The sequence below is a fragment of the Lepus europaeus genome, chromosome 21 (genome assembly GCF_033115175.1).
Source record: "Lepus europaeus isolate LE1 chromosome 21, mLepTim1.pri, whole genome shotgun sequence".
Taxonomy (NCBI): domain Eukaryota; kingdom Metazoa; phylum Chordata; class Mammalia; order Lagomorpha; family Leporidae; genus Lepus; species Lepus europaeus.
In genome coordinates, this window is record NC_084847.1 from 57,440,443 (window position 1) to 57,457,203 (window position 16,761).

Genomic DNA, 16,761 nt, shown 5'->3' on the forward strand with positions numbered 1-16,761 from the left:
ATGAAAATAGCGTCCTGCCATTCCTCTAACTTTTTCAATATGTCTGCTTCTGGCTTTCATGAGTCGTGTTGTGATTTGTTTTCATGTGGTTGATCCGGAGCGTTTGCACTTTGCAGCGCGATCAGGGGCTGCAGGTGCGCCAGGCACAGTGATAATGCCTGTTGTCAGCAGAGCGCGGAGGGCGAGGTCAAAGCTGGTGGGAACAGCGGCCTCCACCATGGCAGCACCGCACACACAGGGTTGAGGTTCACATGCAGAGGCTGAAGCAGGCAAACGTCAGCCAGGCCTTGGCAATGACCTCTACTTCCCCCTGACCCCGGAGGAAAGCCAGTCTGTGACCAGCACCAAGAGCAGCCGACCAAGCCCAGTGCCATCATCAGATACATAGCTTCAAACTAAAGGAAGACGTTTTGCAAACACAAACCAAACTTCATAATCAAGCACAAAGACTATGCTGACACAACCATTTCCAACCAGAACATAACCAAACGTGGTATTTTTAAATACCCACACTGATGTGCCACCCAGCACAAGCAAATTCAGCCCTTCCTGGTGACAAAGAGACACCAGTCCTTCCTGGAGAGAGATCTATCCATCCATCCATCCATCCATCCATCATCGAGAGGAGTACAAGTGGTTTGGGAGGGGTGTGGAGGACCTGATGGGCAGGGAAGCCACACAGGCAGGTGTGGGAGCACAGCCATCATGCCCAGGCGGTGGCGGGGGGAGGCTACAGTGCTTGGCCTCTGACTGCAGTGCCCTCTCCATGGGTGGCCCACTCCTCAAGTCTCGCGGCCAGAGAAGGCCCAGGGCACAGTCATGGGTGGTGCCGGGCAGCTCAGGTGTAACAGGGCGGGGACCTGTGGTGAAGCCATCTTACTGCTTAGAACACCTGCTGTTTTGGGAAGTGTTTTTTTTTTTTTTGTTGTTTCTTTTTTAAGTTTTTCTATTTAAACACAGGCTCTCCATTCTGCTCAATGTGCACAGCATATCACAGGCATGGTTTTCCCTTCGTAAGGCGGGTCTTCAGGACTGAGGGTGTGGACCTGCCTGGGCCGAGCGCCCAGCAGGCAGCACAGAGGGTTGACTGCCAGCAGGGATACCCTTGGCTGCCCCAATGGTGGAAGACGGAACTTCCCTCTGTACAGCTGCGGTGGGGCCCCTGAGAGAGGGACAGCTAACTGTGAAGCACAGTATCGTGGGTCCAGCGGCTGGCAGCCTGAGCGACGGTTTCTATCTCTGTGGAGCTGCCAGGAGAGGAGCCCTGGGCCTCCGGGTTGCATGTACACCTTCCCATTATTGGCCCTAAGTAAGGCTGACCAAGTCCCCACACCGAGGTCTGCTGAACACAAAGGCTGCTGCCATGTCTTCCCTCGGCCAGTTTAAACTCCAGCCCTAGGCTTGCAGAAAACACAAGAGGGTCATTTTCCTCATGAAAACGGCACAGAGAAGCTGAGAGTCGTTCTGGCATTTCCAGGGGCTGATGATAGGTGGTGTTCAGAGACCAGAGAGTTCCTGTGGGAAAGGCCAGCTCAGTAATCAGGGTGGGAGTGGATGCTGAACCTTGTGGACAAGGCCACAAGAGTGGAGTGAGGAGCGGGCAGGAATGGCTAGGCCCAAGCTGTGGGCTGAACGGAGGCCTCTTGGTAAGGTTATGGGTGCCTGATGATCACACAGGCACGGAACAGGGCAAGGCCAGCTGTGGGGAATGCAGATCCAAAGTGAAGATGAGAACCACGGAGAGGCCCACGCAGGCCTCGGGGAGGGAGGAGGACCGTGCACCCACACCCAGGAACTCATGATGGAAAGCGAGCACACGCTAAGGCCAGTTCCAGAACCATCCCCAGTTCCAGAGCTATCCGTCACACAAGACACGGACCGGTGCTGCAAAGGTGTGACTGCAGGCCAGGGGTGGGGACCCTTTCTCCTGAGGGGGCTATGTGGACACGGATACCATCAACCGCAGGCCATACAAAATTATAATTTACATATGGTCCTGCTGTGGACCTACTGAACTTAGGGTCCCACCTGCACTTTCCTTGGCAGGACAACACATGGACTATGGGTGTGACACTCCACGCCAGGCCCCATGGGGGTCTCAACCCCTTTCTCAGATGAGCTGACTGTGCACACGGCTGCACACACAGTGATTTGGGGAGTGACCGGAGGTGACCGCAGACCTTTTACAGACCGTGTGCCGCCCTGGCACACTAGAGACACGTGACCCACAGCTGCCTGTGCACTAATCTGCTGCCGTGGTCCAGGTCCCCCAGGCAAGGCCACTGGCAGGACAGGGCACTGCTGACCCCCATGGTAGGCTCAGCACCCATGACCTGGGCCGAGAACGCCCCAGCAGCTGAGCCGTCCAGGAGGCCCGAGTCAGACGCTGGGGGCTGCTGGTTTCAAAGCTTAACCACAGGAGGGATGGGGGAGTAGAAACGCAACAGTGGGCCCAAATGAGGAACCTGCAAACCTGGATTCCATTCAGCAGATTCTCACACACCCTTTCAGACAGTCTATAGGGAAGTGGCAGGCAGGGGCCTCCGACAGGGTGGAGGCTGGGCGGGCGCTGGCGTGTCTGGCTGGACAGCCTGCGTGAGCCCAAGGCACCTGCACTGCATTCACACAGGGCAGCAGTGGGAGGTGTGTGACAGTCTGATGAGGGGGGTGGGGGATGGCTGTCCTCAGGGGGCTCCCCACAGCCCCCAAAGGCAGGCTCTAAATGCTAAAAGCGCTCCACAGTAAAACATTTACGCAAATAAGCAAGTGTTTTTCCCTCCAGGCGCCTGCCGGTGTTTCGTGTTGTTAATCTCTTCTGGAAATGCGAGAGCATGTTTTGATACCGATTATAAAAGCGTGGGCTGCAGAGGGGTTTCCATCCTTGGAAGGCCGCACTGTGCCGCGGGGGCATTGATTCAAGGTCTCGGGATGTGGTGAATCGTGCCAAGAGATGTTTTCCTTTTCCTCAATGATCACCCACTGCAATCTTTAGAATTGAATTTCCCATCTTTGCTACGGCATCTACAGTTTGGTGTGCTGGCTGTAACACTGTGCAGGTGACAGGTTACCCCGACAACATCTGTTACAATCACAACCCAGTGCCTACAACAAAAGCAGCTCAGAGGCAGTGCCTCCTGCATTCCAGGCAGGTGTGGCGCTGTTTGCTGCAGCCTCTGTTGGGCTTGGAGTTCTCAGGGGATTTAACACCACCCTCTCCCTACCTGGGCTTGTGTGATTTTTAGCGATCCCCAGGGACTGCAAATCCGAACCCTAGCTCCCGGCAAACGTTAGCAACATTCTACAATCCAAACTGCCTTTCCAGGTTTTTCTCCCTCTTTTGTCAGCATGAATTCTCTGCTCCAGCCACCAGAGTGATGGAGGCCAAACTGACGCAAGTACTGTGAATGCTAAGTTAATCCTGGTTCTGGGCTAAGTCCAGAGTGGACTTAGTGACAGTGAGCCAGCCCCTGGGTCTACAGGCCCCAGCTCCCCGTGGACCCAGAGCAGGGGGAAATAGCCCACACCCACAGCACTGAGGCTAACGTTTGCTGTGCAGTTACCACAGTGCTGGCATCGTACCCAGTGCTCCAGGACGCGGGAGGCACCAACACGACTGCCCGTTTGGGGGCTGGGAGAACTGGGGCGTGGGACGCACAGACTCACTCAGCTGAAGTCCAGCCTGGGGAGTCTGAACCTTACCTGCTCGGCCATTCTGCCTGTCTGTAACTCAGTGTTTAAACACAGGCTTCATGACAAGAAGCTCCTGCGGACTAAAGCTGCTTGCTCTTGTGCTATTTACACGAATCTGCAGCGAACATCTGTGTGCACAGGGTGACAGTGCCTCTGGGGCACGTGGCCTGGAGGAGGAGGACTCCCGGGACAGAGCGTGCAGATGGCTTCCCTTCCCAGACATCACCAAGCGCTCCCTGGGGGCTGTGCCAGTCATGCTCAGGCGGGCGTGTGCAGGGATCTCACTCCTCCACACGCTTGTGTGCGGGTGCTCTTAGGCTGGCTGGTGCCTCCCCGTCTGACCAGTGTGAAACGTACTTCGCTGCTGACTGTATTATCATTTGACAGCTGGGATAACCAGGGAAACAAAGGTGGGAGACATCAAAAAGCAAAAGGCAAGAGTTTCAGATGATCCTATGATCCACTGGCGAGAGCAAGGCTCCTTGGGAGCAAAGAAGAGGGGGCAGCCTACCCAGGTACATACCGCACAAAGGGGAGGTGGCACAAATTCATAGGCAAAGAGGACACCAATATGAGTTTTAAAGGAGGAGCAGAGGCCCTCGGGAAAGGGGGTCTTTTGGTCGGGGGCCCAGGCAAGGACAATGGCCCAGAGCTGATTGAGACCAGAGCCCCCCCATATTGGCAAGGAAGACCTTGGTGAGCAGTTCAAAGCCACAGCATCAAAATTGGTCCACAGGTCGCCCACAGCAAGAGAGAAGCGTGGCCAGACTGTACGCTTAGCTCCTTTACCTCCCCTGCACGGTCCCACCCCAGAGCAGATGCACCAGCCTGGTGGGGCCACAGGACGGCACAGGGACACCACAGAGTCGGGGGCTTGCTGGGAGGGTCTCCCGAGGCTATGGAGGCAGCCGGGGTCTCTGGGTCAGGGCAGGGAGATCTGCTTCCACAGATTCCTGGGACTTGATGCCACAGGTCAGAATTTCCCAGCCTGCACCTCTGAACATGTTTCCTGAGCCACAGCACGCTGGCAGCAGCTCCTAAGCTCTGTCTGGGTGCTCTGTGGAGGGCAGCCCTCAGCCCTCGCCCTCTGCTCTGTGGTCCACTTCTCTGCTCCAGGCCTAGGGCCCATGGCACAGGCCCACGTGTGGCTGGCAGCTCACTGCCACCGTGCCTTGGGCAGCTGGTTGCAGCAGACAAAGAGCCGCTGATGTTTACAGTTTAATCTGCTGTGTCTGGGGGACTAGGAAGATGAAGGCCTCCATCAGCATCCTCAGAGCTGCTTCTCTGACTCAAATGGTCTCAGCACACAAGCTCCCGGGGCCTGGCACGCGCCTGCCTTCAGCAGCCGTTCATGGGCACGGGTGCAGGAGAGGGAGCAGCCAAATGCGTTCCCAGGGACGCGGGCAAGGCCCAGGTCTGTGTCCCCAGAAGGAAGTCAGCCTGCTGTGTCCCACTCCGGCAACACGCCTAACAGCCTGGAGCGGAGGGCGGCTGGGCGCGAGGGTCGACGATCGGCGTTGCCTTGAACAAACAGGTCAACAATAACTCCGATTCCGTCCCACAAAGAAGCCACAGTGCACAGCACACAGAGCAGCAAAGGAGCTCACAGCCTTCTGGGTTCAGAAGACGTTCAGCCACAGCTGGGGTGACCATGCGCAGCCTCGTAAATACCTAATAAAAACAGCAGGACCCAACCTAACCGCCGCCCCCCTCCTGCTGACTCCCGGCTCCTTACCCAGGATGATGCCGTTGGGCTCCTCCGGGGGCTGCCACACGATGCGCACGGAGGTGAGCCGCACCTCGGGGAACACCAGCCTGACCGGCGGCCCTGGGGCTGAAGGGGGAGACGACACCAGTTATCACACTCAGACCACGGCCGTGCTGGCTGGGGCACGTCGGGAGGCACCAGGGCTCTGGGATCAGCCCTGCATGGCGACCACCAGGGTGACACCAAGCGCCAGACCAAGGGCTCTGGGGGCCTCACTGGCTCTGCGTGGCTCCCCTGTGACTCTGAGAGCAGCCTCATCCCTGCCCATCTGCTTCGCAAGCTACAAAAGCTGTGCTCAGAAGCTACACCGGGAAACCGGCCACGAAACTGACACCCGGCCGCGAAGTGCAGTAATCTGGGCTCGGACTCCTGACTGGGTTTGGCATGTGCAGAGCAGCGGCCTGGAGTCCCTTCCAGCCCAAAGTCAAGGTGACAACCATTGACGGGCAGCTGCTGGGTTCTGCACGCCACCCCGGTCCTGCACTGAGAGCAGCGAAGAGTCGAGGGGCACGAATGTACCACGTTGCTCTTCCGTGGGTTCAGCCCACTGGTAACTAAAAAAGCGGCTGCACGCTGCGGCACCACGAAACAGTAGCGTCGTAGCTCTCATAAACTACGTTTACGCAAACAGAAGCCAAGTCAGTTCCAGCGAGGACTCCTTGCTGGAACCGAAAAACTGAAGGAGTCTCAGGTGAGAGGCAGGGGTGTGGAATAATCAGAATAACCAGAAAGAAAAGGCTGTGCCCTGTAGCAGCCATCCCAGGATGGGTGTCGCTGTCTCGGGGGTGTGGGGGAGGGGCTGGAGGCGGGGGCTGCGAACTGTCCTTCATGTGTTGACACCAAGTCACATGTTGACAAGCCAAGGCCAATTAACAGATGCACAACGGGGACGGTGACGTCAGCTCTCTGAACATTCGCATCGTGCCATAATGAGAGGGAGGAAGGAGGTGCTTACGTCCGGACTGGGAGAGAAGAATTGGTTCCAAGGGACTAGAACCCGGTGTGCCGGCGCCACAGGCGGAGGATTAGCCTATTGAGCTGCGGCGCCGGCCTCCAAGGGCAGTTTCTAACACGCACCTTTCCACATTCACTTGAGGAACCTGGAACACACTGCAGCTTTGCAGAGCTCTGCAAAGGGACTTCTGTTCCACTTCCTACCTGCCCTGAGGCCCTGTCTGGGGGGAGCATGAAGGACACGGTTCGTGGTCTCAATTCTCTCCTCCGCTGCCCACACCACGGTCCTTACTGCTGAGCAGAAGGGAGAGTGTGGGCATCAGGGCATAGCGGGCTCACCGAGTCCCCTTGGCAGGGACCTTTCAGAAAACCCACGGCTGCTTCCCCTCTGTCACACACAGCTGACCCGAGGTGGGGCTTTTGGGGGCGGATCACTCACGCTCTCCTGACATGCGCTAATAACAGAAGTGCCAAGGGGCTGACCTTTAAGTGTTTGACATCTGCGAAGCAGAGAACAGTATTTATCTCTGATTTAGGCGTCCATAAAAACAAAGCCGGCGAGATGAGCTTGTTACTCAGGTCTGGAAACACAGGGGCTGGGACCCTGGGGGCCACCACACACGCGGCCCTCCGCGTGGGCACTCCTAATCCTCACTGAGCACACGCGTGGCCCCGGGGCCAGCATCAAGGGGGCCGAGCCACACGGGTCCAGAGCAAAATTTTCTCACTGGCTTTGTGCAGGCACCCCCAAGAGGGGCGGGTGCCCATTTCCCAGCCCCGCCCACCCCTGCTGCTCTGCCCACGGCAAGGTTGTGATCCAGATTCTGCACAGGTTCATAATTGGTCGTAAAAACCCACTGCAGGCTGAAACTGGCCACATAAATGCTCAGTGACTGAAAAACAATTTTGTTTTGTTTCCTTCAACTGGGGGGCAAAAAAAATGAGTGGTTTGAAAATTAAGTTACAAATGACTGCGATGGAAACAGCTGGTTGGGACAAGCCTGCCTGGGGGAACACGTACCGTCATCCTTGGTGCGCTCCAGGATGAGGGGTGAGCTGGGCACCCCGTTGCCGATGCGCGTGAACGCCAGCACCTGCAGCTCATACAGCACAAACTTGCGCAGCCCGGCCAGCAGCGCCGACTGCGTGTGGTTCCCTCGCACGACCTGGCTGCGAGGCTCCGAATCCAGATCTTTGGCCCGGAACAGAATCTGAAGCATCAACACAGAGGTGTGGACAGTTATGTTCACGTGAGGTGCTTGGGGTGGGGGGCAATGTGGGCATGGAGGAGAGAGGTCACAGGTACAAGGTAAGGACCAACCGAGCTGTCTTCCCCCGACGCTGTCCTGTGGAAGACCCATGGACCTCATCCTGTACACTGTCCTTGGGGAGGAGATGGGTGGAGCCACTGCACTGTAGTGTATGGGGCAGCCCAAGTTCCCACCCAGCCCACAGCCGGGTGCAGTGGCTGCCTTGGCCATGGTTTATTTGCAAACTCTGAGGTGCCCCACTGCAGCCATGGTGGTCATCTCCACCCCACTGCACCCGTGCTGTGTCCACCCCACTGCAGCCATGCTGGTCACCTCCACCCCACTGCACCCGTGCTGTGTCCACCCCCTGCGGCCATGGTGGTCATCACCCCGCTGCACCCGTGCTGGCTGTGTCCACCCCACTGCAGCCATGCTGGTCATCACCCCGCTGCACCTGTGCTGTGTCCACCCCCTGCGGCCACGGTGGTCATCTCCACCCCACTGCACCCGTGCTGGCTGTGTCCACCCCCTGCGGCCACGGTGGTCATCTCCACCCCACTGCACCCGTGCTGGCTGTGTCCACCCCCTGCGGCCACGGTGGTCATCTCCACCCCACTGCACCCGTGCTGGCTGTGTCCACCCCCTGCGGCCATGGTGGTCATCTCCACCCCACTGCACCCGTGCTGTGTCCACCCCACTGCAGCCATGGTGGTCATCTCCACCCCACTGCACCCGTGCTGTGTCCACCCCACTGCACCATGGTGGTCATCTCCACCCCACTGCACCATGGTGGTCATCTCCACCCCACGGCACCCGTGCTGTGTCCACCCCACTGCAGCCATGCTGGTCATCTCCACCCCACTGCACCCGTGCTGGCTGTGTCCACCCCACTGCAGCCATGCCAGCATTGGCACTACAACAAGGACTGGATCATGACCACAGAGATGTTTTGCTTCCTACAAACAGAGCCACAGCCTGCTCAGCTTCCCACCCCATGGAAACCAGGTTCCTACCCCCAAAGTCCTTCTCTTCCTCCCACACACCTGAATCCCAGCCTCCACATGCCGTAGGCACAGCTAGCCTGAGTGTGCTCCTACTCTCCAAGTCCTCACACAAACCTCGCCTGTGAACCTGTCCCCAACACCAGTGTCCAGAGGGGAAGAGTTTGAAAATCCCATGGCAAGCATTTTCCTCCAGGGCCCAGGCATGTGGTGTGGGTTCGGATCACTGAGCCCATGCAAGGGGACTGCCATGTCTGTGGGATTCCTATGTGGGATTCATGGGCCTGTCATGTATCATCACACACTGTGGACAGCCATGTACCACGGGTTATCATGTAGCACAGGGTTATCATACATAATGGCACTGCCATGCGTCATGGGATTGTCATGTATCGTGTGCTATCATGGGAATGTCATGGATCACTGGGTTGCCGCGTATCACAGGATTGGCATGTATCATGGTATTCCTTGAACGGTGAAGCAGAAGGGAGCAACTGGAATGCCTAGGGAGGAGGGAAGCCACCTAAGAACAGATGGGGACACGAGGAACAGGGCCTAAATGACGCAAAAGCAAAGAGGAGACAAGTTCCAATGTGTGGAGCAACACATGGGCCAAGCGTGGCCTCGCTGCCCCAATCCGGAAAAGGCCAGTGGCCGCTCAGGAGAGCTGTTGTGGGCTTTTAGAAAAGGGAGATGCAATGCCACCTGGTGGTGATGGAACAAGAGACAGCAGGGGTTTTATGGGTTCAGTCAGCGGCATGGAGGGTGGAAGCTCTCACAGGGGATGCCAGGGCCTAGGACAGCCCCCCTGGCAGTGACGCCCACAAACACAGGCACACACTTAATCAGCAAGCACACGTCCTAAAATAACCCACTTGGTCCTCGCAACAACCTGGGGAGTGGCTACTGTGGTTATCCCCGTGTTACAAGTTAGAAACAGGGGCGGAGGGCACAGGACTAAGTAACTGGCCCAGGGCAGGCTGAGCTCGGCAGTCCGGCTCTCACCGTTCACTTTACTACTGGTAAAGTCACGGATGGCATTTGATAGGTGGTTCTACCAGTGCCCACTTCCCTCACACGGCGAGGCTTACACAAGACATTTGAGGCAAAAACCAGGGAGTGGCCGAGAGCCGCGTGTGGGAAAGCATCAACACGTGGGTTGGGGCGGCGCCCTGTGGCAGCGTCTTCGCGGCCCTCTCCTTCAGCGCAGCAAGGCCGCCTCCGCACCCACCTTGTAGCCCAGGATGAGCCCATTCTGGTCCTGTTCGGGCACGGAGGCCCAGGTCAGCAGAATCTGGGTGGAGCTGACCGCCTCAGCGGACACGTTTTCTGGGGCAGCAGAGGGAACTGCAAAGAAGGCATTGAACAGAGTGGCGTCAGCAGTCGAATGGCTTCCGTGAGAGACGGCCCAGTTTTCACCCAAATAATCAAGCTGTCCCTGGAACGGCAATGTGCCCTGAGCACTTTGGAGTGGTCAGATTAAACCTGCTGGAGCATACCAGGGATGCAAAGCCCTTTAATATTAGCAACAAATTCCATACATTTCAGGTGTCAGGAGCTCAGTTTTACCTGAGCCCACACAGCAAGGAAATACGCTTGTTCTGTTTCTGTAGTGACTTGTAGACACGGCAGACTCTGACCTCAGATAGGGGGTTACTCCATGGCGGGGACAGGAGTGGCCGGAGAAGGGGGGTGATGTGATGAGGGCACTTCACAATGCTGGTGGAGCCATGGAATTCAAAATTAAATTTATTTTGGTCCAAGAAATGTTTGATAATCCATGCAAAGCTTTTCAGAACATGCATTTCCCTTGGACTTTCTGAGGACCCCTCCCGTATGCTTAGAGCGTGCGCTGTGTGCTGTCTCTGTGCCAGGCACCTTCAGACGCAAAATCCCATGCAGTCTCCACCGTCATCCAACAGGGTGGGGATCCAGGTCATCAGCACAGGGACAGCAACGTGGCTTTGCAGAGTGCGGTGGCTCCCCACATGACCAGGTTGTGAGTAGAGTTTCCACACCACAGAACTTGTCTTTCATGGGCTGACTTGCCCACCCCCTCCTTCCTGCTCCAGTTCATGCTGTGGAGTCCCGACCCCAGAAGCTCAGAGCCTGACCTGACTTGGAAATGGATTTGTTTCAGACGTGATCAGTTGCGGGCCCCTAATCCAACAGGGTGGATGTGGCTGTAGGAAGGAGGGGTGTGCACACAGACAGGTGCACAGGGACAGTGCCCTGGGGAGACGCGGATGCACACACGATGTACACACAGGGAGGAGCCACGGGAAGACAGAGACGCTGCCACTGTAGAGAAATGGCCACCAGCCACAGACAGGCCTGGACGACTCCTCCCGGGCACTGCCATGGACACCTTGACATCCAGAACTAAGAGGAAATAAACTCCGGTTGTTCCAGTCACCTCTGCTATGATACCAGAACAGCTTTTCAGGCCGAATGTTAGGATTCCTGTAGGTTCTCGACGCACGGCAAGCTTGCTCAGGTGCCTACCACAGCCAGCAGTTGCTTTAGACAAAAGACCAGGGGAGACAGCAGGCCGGCCCCAGAGCAGGCAGCGGCTGGGGAAACACTGGGCCTGGAGGCTCAGCACCCATCTCTGCCCCTCACCCCACCCCACCCGGATCTTTCCGGAGGGGCAGTTGTCAGGGGAGACAGAAAGGGGCCTTCCCCAGCCTTGGCAGCCCGGGGAAGGAGGCAGCAGAGTGTCTTCCCTTTTCCCTTCTGATGCTGAGCACGGTGCCTGCACGGCACCAGCCTGGCTCCAGGTGCAGTTCATGTGCCACAAACAGGAAAGATGCCACGGCCCTCCTTACACTTGCGGAGGGAGATAACGTGGGCCAACCTGATATGGTGGATAAATGGTCTCCCAGTGTGCCACCGGGCGTCACTCATGGGTGATTCAGCCTTTCAATGAAGCATACATTTTTACTGACAGGGTGGTCATGGACCGGTGGTTTAAGCACACTGTGTTCTCAGAGGGGTGCCTGTCGCACATGCAGGTCCTTGTCCCGCACACCTCCCAGCGGAGCTCCTGTGCGTGTAGGATGGCCACTGTGTGTCCTGAAGGCCACCCAGGCTTTTACCAGGGCACGTCCTGCACACGCACTTATTCTGTAGAAATGAGAAATGCGCCGGTACCTTGAATCGACTGTAAATTAATGGGGTTGTTTGCATTAGAAGAGAGCGTAAACCTGCAATTTACCTGACTTCCTTTAGAATAAGACGAGAACACCAAACACAGTGTGTGCCCAAGATGTCAGTGCTGTGTTCCAGAAACCCTGTCCGTATCTGTAGAGAGACAGGCCGTTGGCATGGCAACGCTGCCCACCTCTCAAATCCTTAACTGTTTCCTGCAGGTCAATCTTTGAAACTCTGAGTGCCCAATCCTCACTACAGATCTATAAATAATAGCTGATTTTCTAAGACGTGGTAATATGCACACCCATTGACTGGAGGGCCACCTGTGTCTCCTGAGAATGAGGGCAGCAGCTCAGGCTTTGAACCTGGCTGCGTCTCTCACGAGCACAGAGCCAGAGGAGGCTGTTAAAGGAGAGGCAATGGCAGAGTTCGGGACTAAAATTTCAGCTAATTCAGAGTCCACTGGCAGAAATCTGCCATCTAGCCACAAAGCGCTCACGCATCTAAGGTTTGGAAAAGGAAAACCTTAGCTATCGTGTATCTTGAGGTCAGTTCAGCTCGGCTCTCTACCTGGTTATCTGAAGTTTCAAGATGCTCGCAGAAATCCCTCCTTTGTTAAAAACAAAACCACTCCAGATGCTCATTTCCTCTTCTTCCTCCGTCCTCCGGCTGCAGGACTTCTCACTCCGCAGCCGCTGCCGCTCCTCGTGGGGTGTCTTTTGTCCTTGTCAGCCAAGGTCATTCATCACGGGATGCCACTGAACCTGTCGACCACACTCCAGTACCACGAGCGCCACACCCAGGCGGGTCCCGTGTCCGTTCCACGTTCCCGATGCACTGTGCTAGTGAGGTGACGCCTTCATTTCAGACGTGGGGGGCAGCTTGCGCTTCTGCCTCTGCTCCCTCTCCAACCCTGGCCTGTCCCCGTCAGCTCCACTCTCTCTCTACCTCCCCTCTGCCTGCCCTGCCACCTCAAATAGCTGAGCCATGCCCGGCAGGAGGGTGCCCTCTGCTGGGAGGGTAAAGTTTGGCACCAGAAACCAACACAGCTGCAGCTGGGAGGGCACTGCCGGGAAGAGCTACGAGCAAGACGGAGGATCTCAGCCCTGCAGGACCAGCACAACCGGCAGGGGCCCCCGAGAGTCTGCAGGCCTGGGGGGCTGGCATCAGGAACGGGCACATTGCAGAGGACAGACCCGCCCAGGAGGCCATTAACCAGCATTAAACATGGCTGAAATTGAATCACACCTTGAAGTGAGCATCAGTGTCTTTATTATTCAATCTGGGGTGAAAACACGTGGACAGCTCTTCCCCCAGAGAGAGAGATGTTGTATCAAAAAAAGTTTTTTTGAAGATTTATTTATCGGGGCAGGTAAAGCTGCCGCTTGCAGTGTCAGCATCCCATATGGGCGCCAGTCCAAGTCCTGGCTCCTCCACTTCTGATCCAGCTCCCTGCCTGTGCCTGGGAAAGCAGCAGAAGGTGGTCAGAGTCCTTGGGCCCCTGCACCCATGTGGGACACTGGGAAGAAGCTGGATTTGCATCTTCCCAGCTCTGGCCATTGTGGCCGTTTGGGGAGTGAACCAGCAGATGGAAGATCTCTCTCTCTCTCTCTACTTCTTTCTGTAACTCTGCTTTTCAAATACATAAATTTTCAAAAAAAAAAAAAAGATTAATTTATTTATTTGAAAGTCACAATCACAGAGAGAGGGAGAGACAGAGACATCTTGCATCTACCGGTTCACTCCCCAAATGGCTGCAATGGCCAGGGCAGGGCCAGGCCGAAGCCAGGAGCCAGAGCTTCTTCCGGGTCTCCCATATGGGTGCAGGGACCCAAGCACTTGGGTCATCCTCCACTGCTTTCCTAGGCACAGGCAGTGAGCTGGATCAGAAGCAGAGTAGCCAGGACTCGAACTAGTGTTACAGGATGCCGGCACTGTAGATAGCGGCTTAACCCGTTAACACCACTGTGCTGGCCTCCAAAATTTCTAACTGAACAAAAATTCAATTAAAAACTAAAATATAATTTTCCAAAAGTGATAAGCCTCAAAAGAAGAGACTGTGGTGGGTAACCAAGCAAACTTCAGTTGCAGGAACAGTTCTTATTCTCAGGACACGGCTTCTCAACACGGGAATTACGAACATCAGGCCTGAGACTGAAGCAGTGCGTTCTGCAGGGGGTGGGCACATATACAATGCCAGCAACTAAGGCAAAAAAAAACTGCTATGCTTCTTTGATGCAAACTCTATACCTCAATGTTAATTAAATTATAGCAGTCCCAGCTGCTGCCAGGGCTCTCTAGGTTAATCCTCTGCCTGCGGCGCCGGCACACCAGGTTCTAGTCCCAGTCGGGGCGCTGGATTCTGTCCTGGTTGCCCCTCTTCCAGTCCAGCTCTCTGCTATGGCCCGGGAAGGCAGTGGAGGATGGCCCAAGTGCTTGGGCTCTGCACCCGCATGGGAGACCGGGAGGAAGCACCTGGCTCCTGGCTTTGGATCAGTGCAGCGCACCGGCCGCAGCGGCCATTTGTGGGGTGAACCAACAGAAGGAAGACCTTTCTCTCTGTCTCTCTAACTCTTCCTGTCAAAAACAATAACAACAAAAAATTACAGGAGTCCCTACAAAAATAAACAATACTGCAGGGCAAAGCCTCCCCAGAGCTACTGTGCAAGAGATGAGACAAGAAGAAAACCGTCAGGAGTGCCTTTACCCAGAGAGGGTCAACCTCTGCACTCTCTTGGCCGCTGCAAACACAGGTTCTCAAAAGCCATGCAGGCTGGTACCAAGAGTCTCAACTCAGCACTGTACCACTTATTCTTGGAAACATTATCAAAATAGCATTTCCGTTTCTTATCACAGCACATTTTCTTCATCTTTGTATAACACTCAGTTTGCTGCTGTCTGAGTGAAATCCTTGAAAAGTAGTTTAGCTGGGTATAAAATCTGAGATTCAGTCATTTTCCTGTAGCTTCTTCCAGATAATTATTCCTCTGTCTTTGGTCTTGTTCTTAAGTGGTCACTTCAGTCACACTGCCTTAGCTCCCTGGATAATCTGAGTTACAGCACAACTCATTTCAATGGGTGTTTATTTTTATCTATTCTGTTAAGGATTCATGCTCCTTCAACTTTTGTCCACTTGAATTCTTCAGCCATTATTTCTGCCCATCTCCTCTCTCCATTTGAGCCCTGTTAGATAGGGCTACATCTTCTCATTTTGTTCTTTTTTTTTTTCAAATTTGACAGGTAGAATTCTAACTTCACCTCCTGAGGCAGTTTTCACTGCTTAACAATTTAATAAGTTTTGTTATTTAAAACAACAGCAACAGCAGCAGGAGCCCTTCTCGCCATGGGTCTCAGCACACGAGTAGAAGCACGGAGGTTCTGAGCTGGGCGCTGGGGGATGTTCAGAGACTCTGGAGGTGGAAGTTACTGCTGGTGGGCACCAGCCGCCCCTGTCCCACACTGACAGCATGGTCGGCCTCCCTGACCCTGTTCTCTCTGAGCCTCAAGGAACAAGGACCCAGGCTAGGCCCAGGAACTGTCTCCAGGACATGGAGCTGTGTCCACAATAAAACTAAATCAACAGGGCTACAATGCTTTCATTTAACACAGACAGTCAGCAGAGAGAAAGAGCAGCACCCACGTTGGATGCCAGCACGGAAAATGGCCCGAGGTCCTCCTGGGGAAGGAGTGGGTGAGCCTTGGTCACTATCTCTGACCAATGGCTGGGTTCACAGCCTCCACCATTCAGACCTCCTTGCTTGGTTCTGGGCCAAGTGAGGAATTTATTTTCAGAACTATCTGCAACAGCCCAAGTCAGTCTAGAACTAAAACCCCCTCTACCTGTCCAGTCCACACTGTGACATCTGTCAAAGACCAGAGAGCAGGCCGGCGCCGTGGCTTAACAGGCTAATCCTCCGCCTTGCGGTGCCGGCACACCGGGTTCTAGTCCCAGTCGGGGCGCCGGATTCTGTCCCGGTTGCCCCTCTTCCAGGCCAGCTCTCTGCTATGGCCCGGGAAGGCAGTGGAGGATGGCCCAAGTGCTTGGGCCCTGCACCCACATGGGAGACCAGGGGAAGCACCTGGCTCCTGGCTTCGGATCAGCACGATGTGCCGGCCGCAGCGGCCATTGGAGGGTGAACCAGCGGCAAAAAGGAAGACCTTTCTCTCTGTCTCCTCTCACTATCTATTCTGCCTGTCAAAAATAAATAAAAAAAAAAAAAAAAAAAAAAAGACCAGAGAGCAAGACAACCAGTTCCTTCTTTCTCAGGACCAAAGCTCACTAACTCAGCCTGGACAGAAGGGGCCCAGGCCACATCACAGCACTTCTTTAGGGAGTGCTAGCCCTACTCCTCTCTCTGTTCCCACAAACCACTGTGGACTGGTCCAAGTCCATCTGCAAAGCCGAGGTGATTGGGAGGCAAATAGTCCACAGCACAGTCAGCAGAAACCACTCAGCGATGACCAAAGCCACGTTTGCTCTTCCTGCTGGCCATAAGCTGTGACCCCATGTGGGGCTGGTGGGGACAAGCCGAGCGACATAGGCTGACTCTGGACAGGTTAGAGGCAGCTGTGCCCAGGCTAGCTCCCTCTGTCCCCTCTGGGAGCAGGCTGCAGAGGGTGACCAATTCCCAGGACAGCAGAGCCTGGGGCCCTGAGTCACCACACAGAGATCCCACCTGGGACTGTGTGAGTGAGAAACTGTGGTGTTGCTGTGGCACTTGACCCAGTGGGGGTCTATTGGCTGCTGTGGACTTGACCATCTTAACCTCAATCTACGTGGGAAGAAGCCTTGGTACCTTGTATTTTAAGGATGCCCCACGGGGTCTTTGCGGATCCTGCTTTTTATCCCTGAGATAAAAGTTGTCCCTGATTAAAAATAATGTGAGTCCAGTCCTTGTCGGAATTCACCATCAACTTCAAGTGCACGGCCCTGGGTCCTAGTGAA

At 55.4% G+C, this 16,761-nt stretch overlaps 1 protein-coding gene across 1 annotated transcript in view; it reads right to left on the reverse strand.

Annotated features, from left to right (window-relative positions):
- SDK1 (sidekick cell adhesion molecule 1) overlaps positions 1 to 16,761 on the reverse strand; it is a 983,380-nt gene that overhangs the window by 86,877 nt on the left and 879,742 nt on the right. Inside the window, exons 26-28 of the mRNA XM_062180134.1 lie at positions 9,895 to 10,010; positions 7,434 to 7,623; positions 5,426 to 5,524 (exon numbers count right to left, since the gene is read on the reverse strand). Coding sequence (XP_062036118.1) covers positions 5,426 to 5,524; positions 7,434 to 7,623; positions 9,895 to 10,010 — 405 coding nt within the window. The remainder of the gene's footprint in view (positions 1 to 5,425; positions 5,525 to 7,433; positions 7,624 to 9,894; positions 10,011 to 16,761) is intronic.